Source organism: Schistocerca americana, chromosome 7, assembly GCF_021461395.2.
Source record: "Schistocerca americana isolate TAMUIC-IGC-003095 chromosome 7, iqSchAmer2.1, whole genome shotgun sequence".
NCBI lineage: Eukaryota > Metazoa > Arthropoda > Insecta > Orthoptera > Acrididae > Schistocerca > Schistocerca americana.
The window spans coordinates 101,567,860-101,586,234 of record NC_060125.1 but is presented as its reverse complement, the minus strand read 5'-3'; the positions used below and the strand labels follow the sequence as shown (position 1 = coordinate 101,586,234).

General features: G+C 43.0%; 1 protein-coding gene across 1 annotated transcript in view; it reads left to right on the top strand.

Annotated features, from left to right (window-relative positions):
• Window positions 1-18,375, top strand: part of LOC124622003 (trans-1,2-dihydrobenzene-1,2-diol dehydrogenase-like) — a 119,693-nt gene that overhangs the window by 33,395 nt on the left and 67,923 nt on the right. Inside the window, exon 3 of the mRNA XM_047147553.1 lies at window positions 4,284-4,575. Coding sequence (XP_047003509.1) covers window positions 4,284-4,575 — 292 coding nt within the window. The remainder of the gene's footprint in view (window positions 1-4,283; window positions 4,576-18,375) is intronic.

The following is an 18,375-nucleotide window of genomic DNA, read 5'->3' as shown; positions in this document are numbered from 1 at the left end:
TAGAACCGCTAGACCACCGTGGCCGGCATTGCTGGTAGGCAATGAAAATCTCACACCTCGAGTTTTTAAATTTTTGCAGGAGGGGGTTGTGGCAGGAAGGGCACCCGGCCACCATCTGCAACTAACACTGCCAAATCAACAGTAACATGGCCAACCACGTGTGACGTGGTACCAAGGCCCCAAGAAAGAAAGAAAAAGAAAAGTGGTTTCTTAAAAAATAATATGAAGTGATACAGATACGGTTGCTAGATGTGTAACTACTGTATGTAGTAGAATCCTAGTTGTTGACAGATTAGAGAAAGCCATGCACTTTCACATCTCTTTTTGATAATGGAGCTACTGGTTACTGGACTTACAAGGTTATCTCAGACAGATGGAGTCAAAAGGTTTTTTTTTTTTTTTTTGCCTCTCATTGATATGTTGAAGTCCTAGTTGTTCCCTACACAGCCTGTCAGTATGAAGCAAATCAGTGTGGGGGAAGTTCATACAGTCCCTTCATTAGAAACTGAATTGTTGAAGCTGTTGAAACAGTAAATAGAGACCTGTTGATTCACGTTTGCAATGGAATGGATTACCATTTTGATGTTCCTCAAGCTACATATGGTGCTCATGTTGAGTGTATAGCATAGTGTCTGTGCAAACATAAAACTTTGAACCTTCTTCTATTCAATGACATGCACAATCTGTTTATCTTTCATAGTTTCTCTACAATAAACAACTGAAACCTGTTCTTACATTGGAATCACCCTGTATAAGTTAATTGTCCCCAGACTTTAGACGGTTTCTCTCATTTTCCCTTTCTTAGATCATGGTGGAAACTATTGTTACTAGTCGTGGTTCTCAGTCTTGTATGCTAAAACAAAATGCACGTTGTTTGCAAGAATAAACTTGGACATTTGCCTTAAGTAATAAGAGTGGAATGGAATGTGACAGTTGGCTGCAAAATTCATCAAATCAAGTCTTCAGGAGGTGGAAACGAGAAATAATGGTTGCAAAGTGAAACTGGAATAATTATGCGACTTTCTACTACTCAGCAACCTGATGTAAATGTCATGTATTGTAACTTACTTTGTATGTAGATTTTGCTCTGAATAATACACTTTGATTGATCAGTGGGTACACAGTTTGACATTTATTGCATCTACATGTGAACTGTGAAATATCTCCCAGCATATAGACAGACTAAAGGCTGCAGGTGGTTAAGATGTACTTATTGTATGACCTGCCTGGTGTTGAAAACTGAAGACTAGTATTGTTTCCTTCAGTCAGTCAAAATTCTCAGTAACATCTAGCAAAATACTGGATGCTACTAACTCATTAAATTGTAGTCCAGATGTAGACAAAGGTTGCTCATTAGAAACTAAGCTTTAACCAATTTGCCTGACATGATGTAGTAGTGTATTGCCCAAGAAAACAATTACAATAAACTGTTCCTTTGTACCTATTTAGAATAAGCAGTAAGTATTATGTTAGTATTGTGCCTCAGAAATAATTTAACAGTTAAATGGGAATCTTAATTTCATATTTTTTGCACTGTTTGCATGATGTTTATCAAAATGATGCTGCACAGGGGCTAACATATGCTTAATAATGCTGTTGACCCCTAAACAATGCTGCCATTGTCCAAACTGGATAAAATGAGTGCTTTATAAAATTTTAACAAAACTTTTTGAAGCACACCTCAGGAACCTGTTACCAAGGAAATAGTGTACAGTGTTCCTTCTTGCAGGAAGTTGTTAGTTGCCTTATATATGGTAACCATGTAAGTTTATCATCAAAAGGAAGTCCCCAAAATGGTACTGGTCCACTGCTTCCTGCATTTTGGAGAAATAGTTCTATACAGGGATGGGCAGACCATAATCTACAAAACTGCATGATGCTTGTTTTAGTTGGTGAGAAATTGTATCCATGGTTTTGCAGCCTTTTCTTATCTTCTATATAGCTGTCTGTAGTTGATGTTAGGCTGGACACTGAGTCACATCGACATTCCAGGTAATGAGTTGACTGACAAACTAGCCAAAGAAGCAATGGGAATTTAAATACTCAAAGTGATACTCAAACTGCTGTCTTAACGACACACGTTAGGTACCACATTCTGAAGAAATGTGAAGACAAATGGCAATATAGTACACAATTCAGTAAACTATAATTGAGATGGCGTAAGAAGATCCTTGACAGCTTGCAGCAATGTTACCACTTTCAGCTGTGAAGTGCCAACAGCTGCTGGCGAAATCAATAGCTGTCTATACCGCTGTGACAACACTGAGGCATTGTCACAGACACATTTATAAAATCACATTACTGTGCCTGATTGAAGTAGGTATGCATAGCTACCACACCCAGCCTCTGCGACTGTCAGGTATTAACTTATGCTGACTCGACTATAAAGATCATCAAACAGTGTCTTAGACCACCTTGGCAGTGGACATACCAAAATAACTAATGAATTTCTACTAAGCCAAGAAGCAGCCCCACAATGCATCTGTATAGAAACACTGATTTACCATATCCTAAAAAATTATCCAGCTACCAAAGATCTGTCATGTCAAATAGACCTAGGACACCGTCTGTCAGATTACAGCAGATGATGAAAAAGCTGTAAGCCGTGTGCTACACTTCCTAAAAAAGCGTGGATATTACAGCAAAATTTAGAGGCAACATCATTGTATGTTGGCCTAATGGTGGAGGTGGGAGGATGGACTTCTCCCTCCTGGTTTAGCCCCGAGGCGCCACCCAGTCTGTTCTTCTCATGAGAACCTACCACGGGTGACAAACCATCTCTATTTCTATTTCTGAATTACAATAGACTAGCTGCATATACTTGGTTGCCATTTTAACTTTTACCATGAGATCTTAATTTTATTTTTGACAGCTGAATTTTAGTAGGGTAGTTACCCCTTCATGTACCTAGTGCAAAATATATGATACTCTTACTGCTATTTAACAAAGAGAGGGAAAAGAAGGCTTGTACCTACATCTTCAGATGCCATGAGAGGATCAAGGGGCTAATAACCACATAGTTGAGTCCTTTTATATTTACAAACATCTCTTCCTCCTCCTCCACCTCCTCCCCCATACGGTTAATGCACTCTTCTGTACACAGTGTCATTGACTATAAACTAGTATACAGTATGTTTCAAAATTCCAGCTAGAGATTAAAAGCATTTGTATAGTGTTCTGGAGAGATAATCATGTTGTGTGTAAAGGTGTAATGTTTCCATACCATACGACATAAATCGGTAACTCCCACATGGGCGAAGGGGATACTGTAAGTTACTGTAACTGGTAATTTTTAAATATGTAACCAATTAATGTGTTAACAATGCCCCGTGCTAACCACTGTGGTAGAACCAGAACAGAAAGCAGATTGCCTGTGGGAAAACAACCCCCACCCCACCCCTCCCAACACACGCATGCACACGCACACACATGAGACAGAGGGGGGGGGGGGAGGTGAATACTGTGGATTGTGTTTGCCTTAGCACCTATTTATGCCGTACCACATTAATTAATTGATTAAAAAATGTAATTACTGCTGCCCCCAACTAATGTGGAAGAGTGGAAAGCATTGTTTCACATTAATCATATCTGTGTAGTTAATACTGTGTGTTGTAAAGGGATACAAACCACGATCTCTTCCTTTTGTGGAAAATATGCTGGCAGTTGAAATATAACAACACACAAGGACCATCTCAAAGCTCATTCTTGCCTAGGCGACTCGCTGCTAAGTCTGGAAGGGGAATCAAGCAGCTGTTGACAGACTGAAGCTTCCAATTGGCCTGTGAGGCATGGCTGAGTGGCATAGTTGGTAGCTCACTGCCTGCTAAAGGTAGAGATTCAGGTTCATCTTACAGTCTGGCAAATAGGTTTAATTTGTCACATATCACCCTCACACAATATATTCTACACTGTGTAAAAGGTTTTTTTCCCGTTATTTTAAATGTTTGTGCCAGAGGCTTGGAAGCTGTTTTTCTCCAGGATGGCTACCTATTTGAATCATTGCTTACATAGTTTCCTTGTGCATATCCTTAGTATTTAGAAGGGGATTTTAGAAATATTGTGTATATTCTTTCATTGTATTGATTGTTCCAGTGTACTATGGTTTGAACTATTCATTTTGAGATTGACATTATCTTAAACATGAAAACTACTTCTTTACTTTAAATGGGAGAGATAATAGATTATTTATAATTTGCTTGACAAAAACTTTTTCAATTTTGTGTCATTTGACCCATTTTAAATAGATACATCCAATAAAAATTCCTTTGTTTTTATTTTTGTAGATGTGATTTACATTGGAACCATCCAGTCACAGCATCTTGAAGTTGGGAAACTGATGTTGAATAATGGAAAGCCTATACTCTGTGAAAAGCCGTTGACTTTGAACTTAAAAGAAACAACTGAGTTGATATCATTAGCAAAGCGGAAAGGGTTATTTATGATGGAAGCAGTCTGGTCTCGTTTCTTCCCTGCATATAGCATGCTGAAGAAAGAAATAGAATCAGGTAGCATAGGTGAAGTCATTCAAGTGATGGCAAATTTTGGGTTTCCAATAGAAGACTTGGAGCGTATAAGGTAGACACAGAACTTTATTTTACCCATTCTAATTAAATCATATGCTTTAATTAGTATCTGATAATATCTTTTATTGTTTTTATAAGGCTTATGTTTCTAGGGATGGCAGCTTCTATGCTATCATTAATTGTTTAGATTTGGGATAAAGCATGGAATGGCTAACATTCATGCAAGTTTCCTACCAGCTGTTTCTAATTTGGGTTGAAGACATTGTTGGCATTCAGCCATTCTGGATCAGACACTCCCGTACCTTTTGATCTCTGTGAGGTATTTAATTTTTGCTTATTTCCCTTACTTGGAAGGCCTTCTCTATTTGTCATCCGAGTATAGCCTCTAAAGCAGATAGAGGCTTCCAAGAGAAAAACACATACGAGGGGAAAGTAAGTTTGCAAATGACCTGGAACCATCCAGCCCTAACTATAAATACATTAAATATGCCGATGATACAAATATACGTATCAAAGGAAAGACCCCAGAAGAGTTCCAAAATGTATGTATCAGAGTGGTTTGCAATGAACAACTTAATAATAAACACACCTAAAACAAACACTGTGCATCTACATACGGTGCAGAATAAACAGCCTTTAACTGCAACCACAGAACTGTCAGGCAAAAGACTTGAAATTGTAAATAGCACCAAATTTTTGGGAGTTTGGATCCAAGATGACCTAAGATGGCAGAAACACAAACAACACCTATGTAGTAAATTAAATACTATTTGCTATAGTATAAAAATTCTTGCTGGATGCACATCTATGCAAGCCGTAAGAAATGTGTACTATGCCCAAGCAGAATCACTACTAAGATATGGTTTAATTTGCTGGAGAGATTCACCGCCCAGCAAAATCTGTTTTATTGCACAAAAAAGAATTATAAGAGCCATGGAAGGCTCAGCACCTCGATCTTCATGCAAACCCTCATTTAAAAAGCTTCATATTCTTCCATTACCATGCCTATATATCCTAGAAACAATAATGTTTATAAGGAAAATCATAGATGAAAATAGCAAGATTGCTCCAAAAAACCAAAATATCCATTCATACAACACAAGGAATAATCAAAATTTACATATGCAGTTTTCACATACAACACTAAAACAAAAAGGACTCTTGCAAGCAGGAAAAAAACTGTATAACAAACTACTTAAAGAAATTAAGGCAATAACTGGCATGCATAAATTCAAAACTGCAGTGAGTGACTACTTGCTACAGAATTGCTACTATAGTGTTGATGAATTTTTATCTACAATTTAAATATGTGAAAAATTTAGTTTATACAATTAAGGCCAAAATGTGTACATGTAGATTTATCAGTGTATTATATGTGGTCTATTACATGTATGTGTGTGTCTGTATAACAAGGCCAAAGGTATGAAATGTGTGCGTGTAAAATTTATTTGTGTATTTGTGAAATGTTATTCCCATATGTTATATTGCTATATACTGAAAACCATACAACAGTTTTTTCTGTTACACTTTATTGCAAATTATTTGACTTGTCCTATATCATTATGTACCCCTGTACAGCATATGATTTGCAGGACCAATAAATATACAATACAATACATTACAATAGAAATAAACAAATATGATACACAAAAATTGAGAAAATGAAGGTAAAAAGTATAAACGGGGGAGAAGAAACTACGTATTATAGAGGTATGTGGGAAAAACCCAGGTAATCGCTACTTCAAAACTTCCTGTATGGGAACTTGGTTATTAGCACATACTTACTTCCCAATAACTACCTTGGTCTAGGTTAAATGAAGCTTTGCTATAGCCATCTGTCTTGACGTCACAGCCTCAGTCCTTTCTGCCTTGTTCCTGTCATTATTTTCCCTCTGTTTTGCATTTATGCATTTGATTCACCCATCCTCCATATGTTGAGTCTTCTAGTGTCATATATTGTCTTTTATTGAGAATCTCCTCAATTTTTTGATTCTAGTGTGAAGTTTCTTTAGTTTTACATTCTTCTTTTCCATCTTGCAGTTCATTGTGTTTGACTTGTTAATTGCTCCCATTGCCATTTTTTACTTTAGAGTGGTGACCTTCTCCGTTGGTGTCTTACAGTACTTACCATGTGACTTGAAGACCTACGCAACTTACCTCAGTTGTTTGTGAACAATACCATTTATACATAAGGCCACAACTCAAATTGCCAGGGTGCCGTGAAACACATTCATAGCAATAATTTAAATTTTAGTGAGTTTGCAGCAATATAACTGTTATGTCAGTGCATTTAAATCCAGTCACCCTGCTGTCCATTGCTTGTGTTAATACCAACCTTTAACTTGACTCAGTACTCTTGTTTTGTTTATTACTGCACAACAGGCATAACATTTATTTTCATTGAAAAGTTCTCCACTTGTTCTAGGGCACAGGATATACAATGTTGAACTTTGGTAACATACTTTGTAACAGAACTAGTTCAAATTTACCTTTCATATTCAGTTTCACTTCTTCCTCTTCTCCCAACGATATAAACATACTATACTGACTGTGCCAAAGAGTTACAAGCTGCAAAGTTGTTTGATATAGATACAGAACTTTGAGTATATATAAAATGTGTGTTTCCATTAGATGTGTCTCGATTGCATCAATTGCAAATTTATATTGTTTTAGAAAAGTAAATGAATTAAGTGTTTAGCTGAAATATGTTTTATGGAAATACATGCAAGAACTTCTGGAAAAAGAAAGTTAAGATGACTCACAACATACATGACATGGAATGCTCATGTGGCATGTGTTACTGATACTTGTGTACCAGGAAAAAGTTGAATATGGGTGAATAAAACTACTACTATTGCTCCTACTCCTATTCCTACTCCTACTCCTGCTGCTGCTGCTGCTGCTGCTGTAGTAAATGGCAGTAAAATTCAACAATATGTGAAAAGTGTAGTTAGTTTTTTCTATTTTAAAAAAATATCAACTATTGTTTTAAGAAGCTTAATATGGGACAACATACCAGCTCCACATTTTGTCGTATGTCAAAAATGTGACATTTTAATGCAATGACATGACATAAAGTTTTTAAGAAAGAGCAAATTCAAAAGTTTTTTTATTATTTTTGCTCCTGGCTTAAATTTTAAGGTAAATTATATATTTTCTATGTTGTTTAAAATTCAGTTTATAGATAGTTGTATAAATGAACAAAAATGCTGTTGTAACAACAAAAGTCTAGGATAGAAACAGTAAACAAAATTTAGAAAGTTGGCTATTCATCTGTAGCTGATTCACTGGCATGTAGGTGCATGTAACAGCACAGAGATTGCAGGTCTTCAAGCTACTCCCTTTTTCTAGTGTAATTGCAAACACGCACACACGCGTGCACTCAGCAGCCCAGAGCTGCCGTAACATTTACTATACTGAAAGCAATTATAATCGCAATATAGAAGTAAAAATAATTTCCATATAGACAAAAAACATCATCATTTAAGATGTGTTATATGCATGCTCTAGTTAAAGTAAATGAACATTTTTACAAACAGAGAGCTCCTTAAAAGAAGGGGTGAGAAGAGAAGCCAAGGGAAGTCAGTTTTCAGACTTGCTATCTGATGAGGCATGAGGGACTCCTGAATACAACAATGCAATAATAGAGGGATTTGTTAGTGAAAAGAAATCTAAAGGAAGACCACAAGTAAAGCAGATAGGCCAAATTTTGAAATATGTGGGACGTAGGACCTATGGAGAAATGGAGGAAACTGGAAAGATGTGTGGAGTGGAGATCTGCTGACATCAGTCCTTGAATTAATCACTACACAGAAAGAAGATAGACTGTGCATCGTAATCTAGGGTTTAGAGTGCAATTTTATATTTTTATGCAACAGGTTAAAATAAGGTTATGTGCAGGCATGAGGCTGGAAATTGAATTCCCCAGGAATTCAGAAACTACGAGGGCAGTTCAATAAGTAATGCAACACATTTTTTTTCTCAGCCAATTTTGGTTGAAAAAACCGGAAATTTCTTGTGGAATATTTTCAAACATTCCCGCTTCGTCTCGTATAGTTTCATTGACTTCCGACAGGTGGCAGCGCTGTACGGAGCTGTTAAAATGGCGTCTGTAACGGATGTGCGTTGCAAACAACGGGCAGTGATCGAGTTTCTTTTGGCGGAAAACCAGGGCGTATCAGATATTCATAGGCGCTTGCAGAATGTCTACGGTGATCTGGCAGTGGACAAAAGCACGGTGAGTCGTTGGGCAAAGCGTGTGTCATCATCGCCGCAAAGTCAAGCAAGACTGTCTGATCTCCCGCGTGCGGGCCGGCCGTGCACAGCTGTGACTCCTGCAATGGCGGAGCGTGCGAACACACTCGTTCGAGATGATCGACGGATCACCATCAAACAACTCAGTGCTCAACTTGACATCTCTGTTGGTAGTACTGTCGCAATTGTTCACCAGTTGGGATATTCAAAGGTTTGTTCCCGCTGGGTCCCTCGTTGTCTAACCGAACACCATAAAGAGCAAAGGAGAACCATCTGTGTGGAATTGCTTGCTCGTCATGTGGCTGAGGGTGACAATTTCTTGTCAAAGATTGTTACAGGCGATGAAACATGGGTTCATCACTTCGAACCTGAAACAAAACGGCAATCAATGGAGTGGCGCCACACCCACTCCCGTACCAAGAAAAAGTTTAAAGCCATACCCTCAGCCGGTAAAGTCATGGTTACAGTCTTCTGGGACGCTGAAGGGGTTATTCTGTTCGATGTCCTTCCCCATGGTCAAACGATCAACTCTGAAATGTATTGTGCTACTCTTCAGAAATTGAAGAATTGACTTCAGCGTGTTCGTAGGCACAAAAATCTGAACGAACTTCTCCTTCTTCATGACAACGCAAGACCTCACACAAGTCTTCGCACCCGAGAGGAGCTCACAAAACTTCAGTGGACTGTTCTTCCTCATGCACCCTACAGCCCCGATCTCGCACCGTTGGATTTCCACATGTTTGGCCCAATGAAGGATGCAATCCGTGGGAGGCACTACGCGGATGATGAAGAAGTTATTGATGCAGTACGACGTTGGCTCTGACATCGAGCAGTGGAATGGTACCGTGCAGGCATACAGGCCCTCATTTCAAGGTGGCGTAAGGCCGTAGCGTTGAATGGAGATTACGTTGAAAAATAGTGTTGTGTAGCTAAAAGATTGGGGAATAACCTGGTGTATTTCAATGCTGAATAAAACAACCCCTGTTTCAGAAAAAAATGTGTTGCATTACTTATTGAACTGCCCTCGTAAGTACAGGAATGTTTCAGTAGACACTCCTATACTCATCAGAGTATTTGGAATTGTGGATGTAAATTACATGTAACTCCAATCTTCATATTAAACAGATTGTTACTATGCATTTGTATAAGTATATCACAATGTTGCGTTTAATATTACATAATGCTTTGTTTGGAGTGCTGTTGTTTGTCGTCATCATCATTGTCGTCATCATCTACGGTCTGAATGATGGTTTTATGCAAGCTCTCTACCTCTCCTCACAAGGGGCTCACCACTCTTGGGGGAGTTCAGGCTTGGCTACCACAGGGTGCTAGCCTTTGCAGAACCTCTTCCCGTCCCATGCTGCCTGTCTCTACTCCTTTTACTCTTTTCCCCTCCCTTGGAGATGGGGAAAATGTCTTGGATATTTTTGGGAATACATGTTACAGTTTCAATAGCCCAGCTTTGGTATAGTCCCTCATCTGCTTTTCTTGCTTTCTTTGTTCTCCATCGCCTCCCCTTCAGTGTTTGACATTTCTCTTTGTTTCTTCTCCCTCCCTGTGCACACCTGAAGGCTGGCTCATGCATTTGACACCAGTCGCAGGTCAACAGGTATGGTTCGCACACACCCTTGGTACAAGCCAGACCCAGGGAAGGGTGACTGCTGGAGCTGTTACCTTCCCAATTGCCGATTGGCCCCTCTCTCAGGAGTTTGGGAGATGTGACCTGAGGTGTGAACAATCACCTAAGGTGGTTGAGCCCTCTTTGAGAGTGCCCTACCCCCGCCAGTTGGAATGAGTGCCCCGTCAGAGACACTGGCAATCATGGGGGATTTTTTCACAATGAACCAATCACCATCTCAGTCTATGTCTCGTAATGTAAACGGAATGAGGCTAAAGATTCAAAGACTCTCCCAGCTGCATTCCTTGCGGTATTATGTTCCAGAGGTGGTCAGTCCTTCACTACTGTTAATCTGTGTATTATTTATGAAGGTGGTGATGCAGTTGCAGGCCCTGTGAAATCCTGTTCTCGCTTCTGGAGACCAATTGCTTCTGGAGACCAAATGTGATTTTCAAGTCCAACATCTGTTGCAGCTTCACTCTTCCACGGCTGTTCTGTTAGTGTTGAGGCCCATTGAAAGCTGAATTCTTCGTGTGGTGTTATTTACACTAGGCTGCTTGATGGTCTGACCAAAGCGGAAATTTAAACTTACCTGTCTGATCAGGGCATCATTGCAATCCATTAGATGATGAATAAGGTAGATGCATCCTTAGTGCCGTCGCTCACTCTTTTTCTCACATTTGATAGAGTAGTGCTTCCATCAAAGATCAAAGCAGGCTATGAAGTTATCACTGTCCGGACTTGACGTGCTGTCCAGCCTGCTCCAGAGATTGCCCATATATCTCAATGTGTGGGCCATCCGGGAGATCTGGGTGAAGGAAAAGTGCCTTACCCTGCCACTCGGAAGTTATTAGCTGGTCAGAAACCCTGTGTTTTACCATCCAGGACTTACAGTACTATTCTTGCTACATATCACTCCACGAAGGACATGACCGTGCATTCAACACCATGGTTGAAAAGTTGCTCATTGTCGTGGTAGCATCCCCATCTCCTTCTCCTCCAGCTGCGCAACAAGCCACCAAATTTTTGCCTCACAGCAAAATCACCTGCTACACAACTGGCAGGCCAGAAAGGACAGAAGAAATACTCCAGCGAAGACTTTTTACGTCCCTCCAGCTAGCAAACAACTAAATCATTATCTGCCAGCCACAAAGTCTGCAAGAAATCAAACAAGGGCAAACTGTCTTCTCCTTCACCAACTCGAAGATACTTTTCAACAATGTTGCCACGTGATACCCTCACCCAGTTGGCCTCTGTGGTGCCATTATGCACCAACAACCATTTTCCTGCCCTGAACTCCGCAGACCAACCAAAGGAGAACTGTGATGCCTCTGTAGATCTCATGGAACAGGATCTTCCAGCCTCTGCTCCCTGTAGCAGAGAATCTTCGAAGGCAGGCACTTAGCACCTGTCAAGATGATACCCCTTCCTTTTCTCCCTCCTCCTCTTTCCTTGTCATGACTCTTCTCCAATGGAACATTCGTGGCCTTCAGTACAATAAGGAGGAATTACAGCTGCTCTTGGAATCGCAAAATCCACTTGTTCTCTGCCTCCAAGAAACAAAATTGTATCCTCCCAACTGCTTTGATCTCTCACATTTCTTTCCGGTCCACTTTGACCTACCACCCGAGGATGGAATTCCATCTCATTTGGTATGACATTCATAGTCAGACACTCTCCCTGAACACCTGCAGTCCACATTGTCCTTCCCACTTCACCAATTCCCTTTGTACCATTTAAATTTTTCTGTCATTTGGTGTTACCAGGGCAGACTTCTTCCAGCTTGTTGGGCAACTCCCTGACCCCTTCTTGGTGCTCAGTGGCTTAAATGTGCACTTTCCCCCCTCTGGGGCTCTCCCAGAACCTGTCAGAGAGATGCCCTCTTGGCTGACCTTCTTAATCAACTCAACCTCATCTGCCTTAACACTGGAACACCCATGTTCCCGTTCAGACTCCTTGCACACCTATTTCTTTTTGGACCTCTCCTTCTGCGCTGCCCAGCTTGCCCATCATCTTGAGAGGTCCATTCCCTCTGACACATGCTCGAGAGATCTTTTCCTGTGTGCTATCAGTTTGCTGAATCCTACCCACTTATGTGCAAACCCAAATGGCAGCTTTTCAAGGCCAGTTGGAGGCTTTGCTCCTCTCTGGCCACCTGCGACAAACAACTTTCCCCCCATTTGTGATGATCAGTTAGAATAACTTACCAGCTAGAATACCTTACCTTACTGCCACAGAACATTCCATTCCCTGCACTTCACCTTTACCACACCATATCCCATCTCTTGGTGGACTGAGGCATGCCGTGACACAGTTCGCACATGGAGACATGCTCTCTGCGTTTTTAACCATTGTTCTATGATGGCGAACTGTATTTGTTGTAAACAGTTGTGTGTGCAGTGTTGTCATGTTTTTCAGGATAGCAAAAAAGCTAGCTGGATTTCATTTACTAATTCGTTTAACAGTTCCACTTGCGTCATGTGGGTCAACCTCCAATGACTCACTGGGATCGAGATCCATTCCCCAATTGCCGAACTGACTGTAGCGGATGATGTGGACCCTACTGCTATTTCCAACACCTTGGGCCGCTATTTTGCAGAGATTTCGAGCTCCACACACTATCACCCTGTCTTCCTCCATCGAAAATGAGTGGAGGCAGCGTGGGTGATACCCTTCTCTTCTCAGAATCATGAGTGCTGCTACGACACTTTTACTATGAGGGAGCTAGATAATTTTCTTACTTCATGCCAATCCTCCACCCCAGTCTCGGATGATGCTCACGCTCATGTGTTGTAGCACCATTCTATTGTGGGCTAGCACTTTCTCCTTCATACGTACAGTTGCATCTGGGAAGAGGGCACGCTCCCCAGAATCTGGCATGAAGCCACTGTCATACCCATACCTACTCTGTACACATGGGGCTTCCAAGGCCACCTGCCCTGTTTCCATCAGGAATTTTTAAAACACTGAGTTTTCAAGGTACGTTTGGGTTCTGACTTGTCAGACAGCTTTATCCGTGGAAACAGTGTACCTCAGGGTTCTGTCCTGAGCGTCGTTGTCTTTGCTGTCACTATTAACTCTATTATGGCCTGTCTCCCACCGGGCACCTCTAGCCCCCTTTCCCATTGATGATTGTGCTATCTATTGCAGTTCTCCATGGACTTGACTTCAGTGTTGTCTTGATCGTCTTTACTTGTGAAGCATCGACAATGGCTTTTGCTTTTCCACTGACAAAATCATTTTGTATGAATTTCTGGTCGCACAAAGGATTTCTCTTCCACCGTCTTTATGTCTTGGGCCTATTACTCTTCCGTTCCTTGAAACTTTGAAATTCCAGGCGCTCATGCTTGATAGGAAACTTTCTTGGTCCTCCCTCATGTCTTACCTGGTCGCCTGCTGTACCAGTCCCTCCATGGTGTAGATGACGTCTGTGGTTCTTCCTGTGGAGCAGATTGGATCATCCTCCTCCGTTTCTACTGATACCTTGTCCTTTCGAAACTAGATTATGGGTGTTTTGTTATGCATCTACATGTCCATCCATCTTCCACAGTCTCAGTACAATCTACCATCATGGTATCCATTTGGCCGCTGGCACCTTTTACACTATCCCAGTTCAGAGACTGTATCCAGAAGCTGCCAAACTATTGCTGTCATACCAATGCGATGTTCTCCTCAGCAGTTATGCATGCCATTTCTCTGCGATGCCTGGCCACTCATCCTGTGCCGCCTCCTTCAATGACTCCTTGACTGCCAGTCTGGGGTGTGTCCATCTTCTCTGATACCTCCTGCAGTTCGCTTTCAGCTATTGCTCCGGCAACTTAACTTCACACTTCCTGCAATTCGCCTGATGGATGTGAACCCTTCACCACCTTGGCTTTCCCCCCTGCAGGTCTGGGGGTTAGGAAGGAATACCTCGGGCCTATTCTATCATACGAGGCTACTAAAAGGAGTTTCAAATGTTTCGGCCTTTATGTGATGGTCCCCTGTGGGGTTTGACCTACATTCTTCAAAATTTTCCCAAAGAGCGAGCCAATTGGGGAAGGGTGCCGTACAAGGTGCATTGTGTCCATCATGCATTGAGATCTTTAGCCCACTTTCCCATTGTTGCATTGCAGTCCTGCCCATTCTCCATCTCTTGGATGAGGACACCTTCCTGGGTGCGTTTTCCACCATGCACCATGCAGTGCCGATTTCTACGTCGATGATGACCATGGACTTCTTTGCACCTGATATCCAGCACGGTAGCCAGTCCGTTGTGCTGGGGCTGCCATGTACCCTGTTGATTGTAGCCCCCTGACCACACGGGGATCTCTGCTGATGCCTGAGCTGTTAACTCCAACATGCCAAGGGCTAGATGCCCATCCCCCTGGGGCATCAGGACTCCCCGCAATGGCCATCCTGCCAGGTGGCCTTTGCTGCAACTGGATGGTGCCCGTGGGGAGGGCCCCTGGTCGGAGTGGGTGGCATCAGGGCGGATGACACATGATGAAGCATAGTCCATCATCTCTTGCTGGTGGTGAAACACCAGCAGTCTCTAAATGATCACAAGCTCAATTCAACGCACAGAAGTACGACCCCAAATCGTTCCCCTCCCTGGCCACGCCATGGGAGGAACGTCAGGCTAAGAATGACAGCAGATGTTATTCGCCCCGGTACCTTGTATGTTTGAGAGCTGATCGGGAATCTTTCTTGATGATGAAGCCTCAGTTTTTTGTTGAGCATTTAGAGAACAAGTTTGGGAAGGTGGAGGGCTTTTCCAGAATGAGATCTGAGTCAGTCTTGATCAAAATAGCATCCTCTGCCCGGTCACAGGAGTTACTCGCTTGTGACAAGCTAGGGTATGTTTCTGTAACCATCACGCCCCAAAAGAGCTTAAATATGGTCTAGGGTATCATATTTCACAGAGACCTTCTTTTGCAGTCTGACGATGAGCTGCACACCAATTTAGAGCGGTGAGGTGTACATTTCATCCGGCGTGACAACCAGGGTCTGAAGGATAATCAGGTTACCAACGGTACCTTCATCTTGTCCTTTGAGGGTGATACATTGCCCGAGAAGGTCAAAGTGATGGTCTACCGGTGTGATGTAAAGCCCTATATCCCTCCCCCGATGCGGTGCTTTAAGTGCTGGAAGTTTGGCCATATGTCTTCCCGGTGTACTTCCAGTGTCACGTGCCGAGATTCCGAACACCCATCTCATCCCAATACTCCATGTGCCCCGCCTCCCCTCTGTGTCAATTGCGGAGAGCACCATTTGCCTTGCTTGCCTGACTCCAGGATTCTCCAGAAAGAAAGGAAAATGATGGAGTACAAGACCCTGGACAAACTGACCTGCACTGAGGCTAAGAGAAAATTTGAATGCCTGCATCCTGTGCCTGACATTGTCTTATGCTGCTGCCACAACAGTTCTGGCACCTTCAGCTCTGCCAACCCAGGTCACCTCTCAGAGTCTACATCTGTCCCCTTGATGGTGGGGGCATTTCTCTTCCTGTTGCTTCTGCACCACCTACTTCAGGAGCAATACCCCCCCCCCCCCCCCAACCATCAGGGACATCTGTCCCCACTTCTAAGCCGGAAGAAGTGTAAGTCTTCTTCGGCTTCTCTCACTAGGAAGGTGTCCCTTGGGTCACTCCCTTCCCAGGTTTCTTCTAGTGGAAAAGACGACACCCACCAGTGGCTGAAGAGTCCAAAAGCAGCTGGTCATATGGCTTCACACTCATCCTCAGTCCTGGAGACTGGGCCAGTGAAGTCTTCCCAGCCAGGGAAACCCAAGGAGCAGTGAGAGAAATCCAAAAACAAAACTCCTAAGACCAAGGAAATTGCGGTGGCTCCTACACCACCGCTACCTACAAGCTCTGCGGCTGAGGATGGGATGGAGATTTTGGCATCCGCTGAGGACCTAGATCCCGACAGAACCTCAGACACAATGGATATAGACTGCTCAGGAAATAAATCGGTGGAAGCAGGTGACTCTGAGGTGTAAACTGTCTCATTCAATGTTCCATGCCTTCCCAGTCTCACGATGTCATCCTCCAGTGGAATTGTGGCAGTTTTTCCACGGCAACTGTTAAGCTTTACACCTGCTATCTGATTTGCTCTCCAGGAAACCTGGTTCCCAGCAATGCAGACCCCTACCCTCCACGGCTATAAGGGATATTCCACGAACTGTAGCGACTATAATCGAGTGTCAGGTGGAGTTCGCGTTTTTGTCCTAAACTCAGTCTGTAATGGACATGTGCCCCTTCAAACCACTCTTGAAGCAGTGGCTGCCAGAATAAGGATGATGCAGGAAATAACTGTCTGCAATGTATATCTTCCTCCAGATGGTGCAGTACCCCTGAATGTATTAGCAGCACTGATTGATCAACTCGCTAAACCTTTCCTACTTTTGGGAGATTTTAATGCCCATAACCCCTTGTGGGGTGGTACCATGCTTACTGGCTGAGGCAGAGATGTCAAAACTTTACTGATGCAATTCGACCTCTGCCTCTTAAATACTGGGGCCACCACACATTTCAGTGTGGCTCATGGTAGTTACTCGGCCATTGGTTTATCAATTTTCAGCCCAGGACTTCTCCCATCTATCTACTGGAGAGCACATGACGACCTGTGTGGTAGTGACCACTCCCCATCTTCCTGCCACTGCCCCAGCGTCAGGCACATGGAAGCCTGCTCAGATGGACTTTGAACAAGGCGGACTGGGGAACTTTCACCTCTGCTGTCACCGCTGAATCTCCCCCACGCGGTAACATCGATGTGATGGTTGAGTGGGTGACTAGCACAATTGTTTCTGTGGCAGAAAATGTGATCCCTCACTCTTTAGGGTGCCTGAGGTGTAAGGCAATCCCTTGGTGATCACCAGAAGTCACTGAAGCAATAAAGGAGCGTTGGGGAGCTCTACAGCAGCATAAGCGACACCCTTTCCTGGAGCACCTCGTAGCTTTTAAACGGCTCCATGCCCGTGTTTGTTACCTTATCAAACAACGGAAGAAGGAGTGTTGGGAGAGATACGTCTCCACCATTGGGTGCCACACGTCACCTTCCCAAGTCTGGGCAAAGATCAAACATCTTTTCGGGTACCAGGTCCCAACAGCTGTCCCCAGTGTTACCATAAATGGTAAGTTATGTACCTACGCAAACGCAATTGCCGATCACTTTGCTCAAGCCTCTGTGTCGGAGAATTACCGCTCCCCCTCCCCCTCCCCTCCCAGCATTTTTCACACTCAAACAGCAGCTGGAAAGGAACATCCTCTCATTCACTACACGCTACAGTGAATCCTTTAATGCCCCATTTACAGAGTGGGAGCTCCTCAGTGCCCTTGCACATTGCCCTGACACAGCTCCTGGGCCTGACTGCATCCACACTCTGATGATTAAACATCTCTCATCTGACTACAAGCGACATCTCCTCGTCATCTTCAACCGGATCTAGTGCGATGGTGTCTTTCCATTGTAATGGCAGGAGAGCACCATCATTCTGGTGCTCAAACCCGGTAAAAACCTGCTTGACATGGATAGCTGTCGGCCCATCGGCCTCACCAACATTCTTTGTAAGCTACTGGAACGTCTGGTATGTCGGCGGTTGGGTTGGGTCCTGGAACCCCATGGCTTGCTGGCTCCATGTCAGGGCTGCCGCCAGTGTTGCTCTACCACTGATAATCTTGTGTCCATAGAGTCTGCCATCCGAACAGCCTTTTCCAGATGGCAACATCTGATTGCGGTCTTTTTTTGCTTATGTAAAGCATACAACACGACTTGGTGACATCATACCCTTGCCACATTGTATGAGTGAGGTCTCCAGGGACCACTCCCGATTTTTATCCAAAACTTCCTGTTGCTCCATACTTTCCGTGTCAAGTTGGTGATTCCCATAGTTCCATCCATATCCAGGAGAATGGAGTCCTGCAGGGCTCTGTATTGAGTGTGTCTCTATTTTTAGTGGCCATTAACGGTCTAGCAGCGGCTGTTGGGCTCTCCGTCT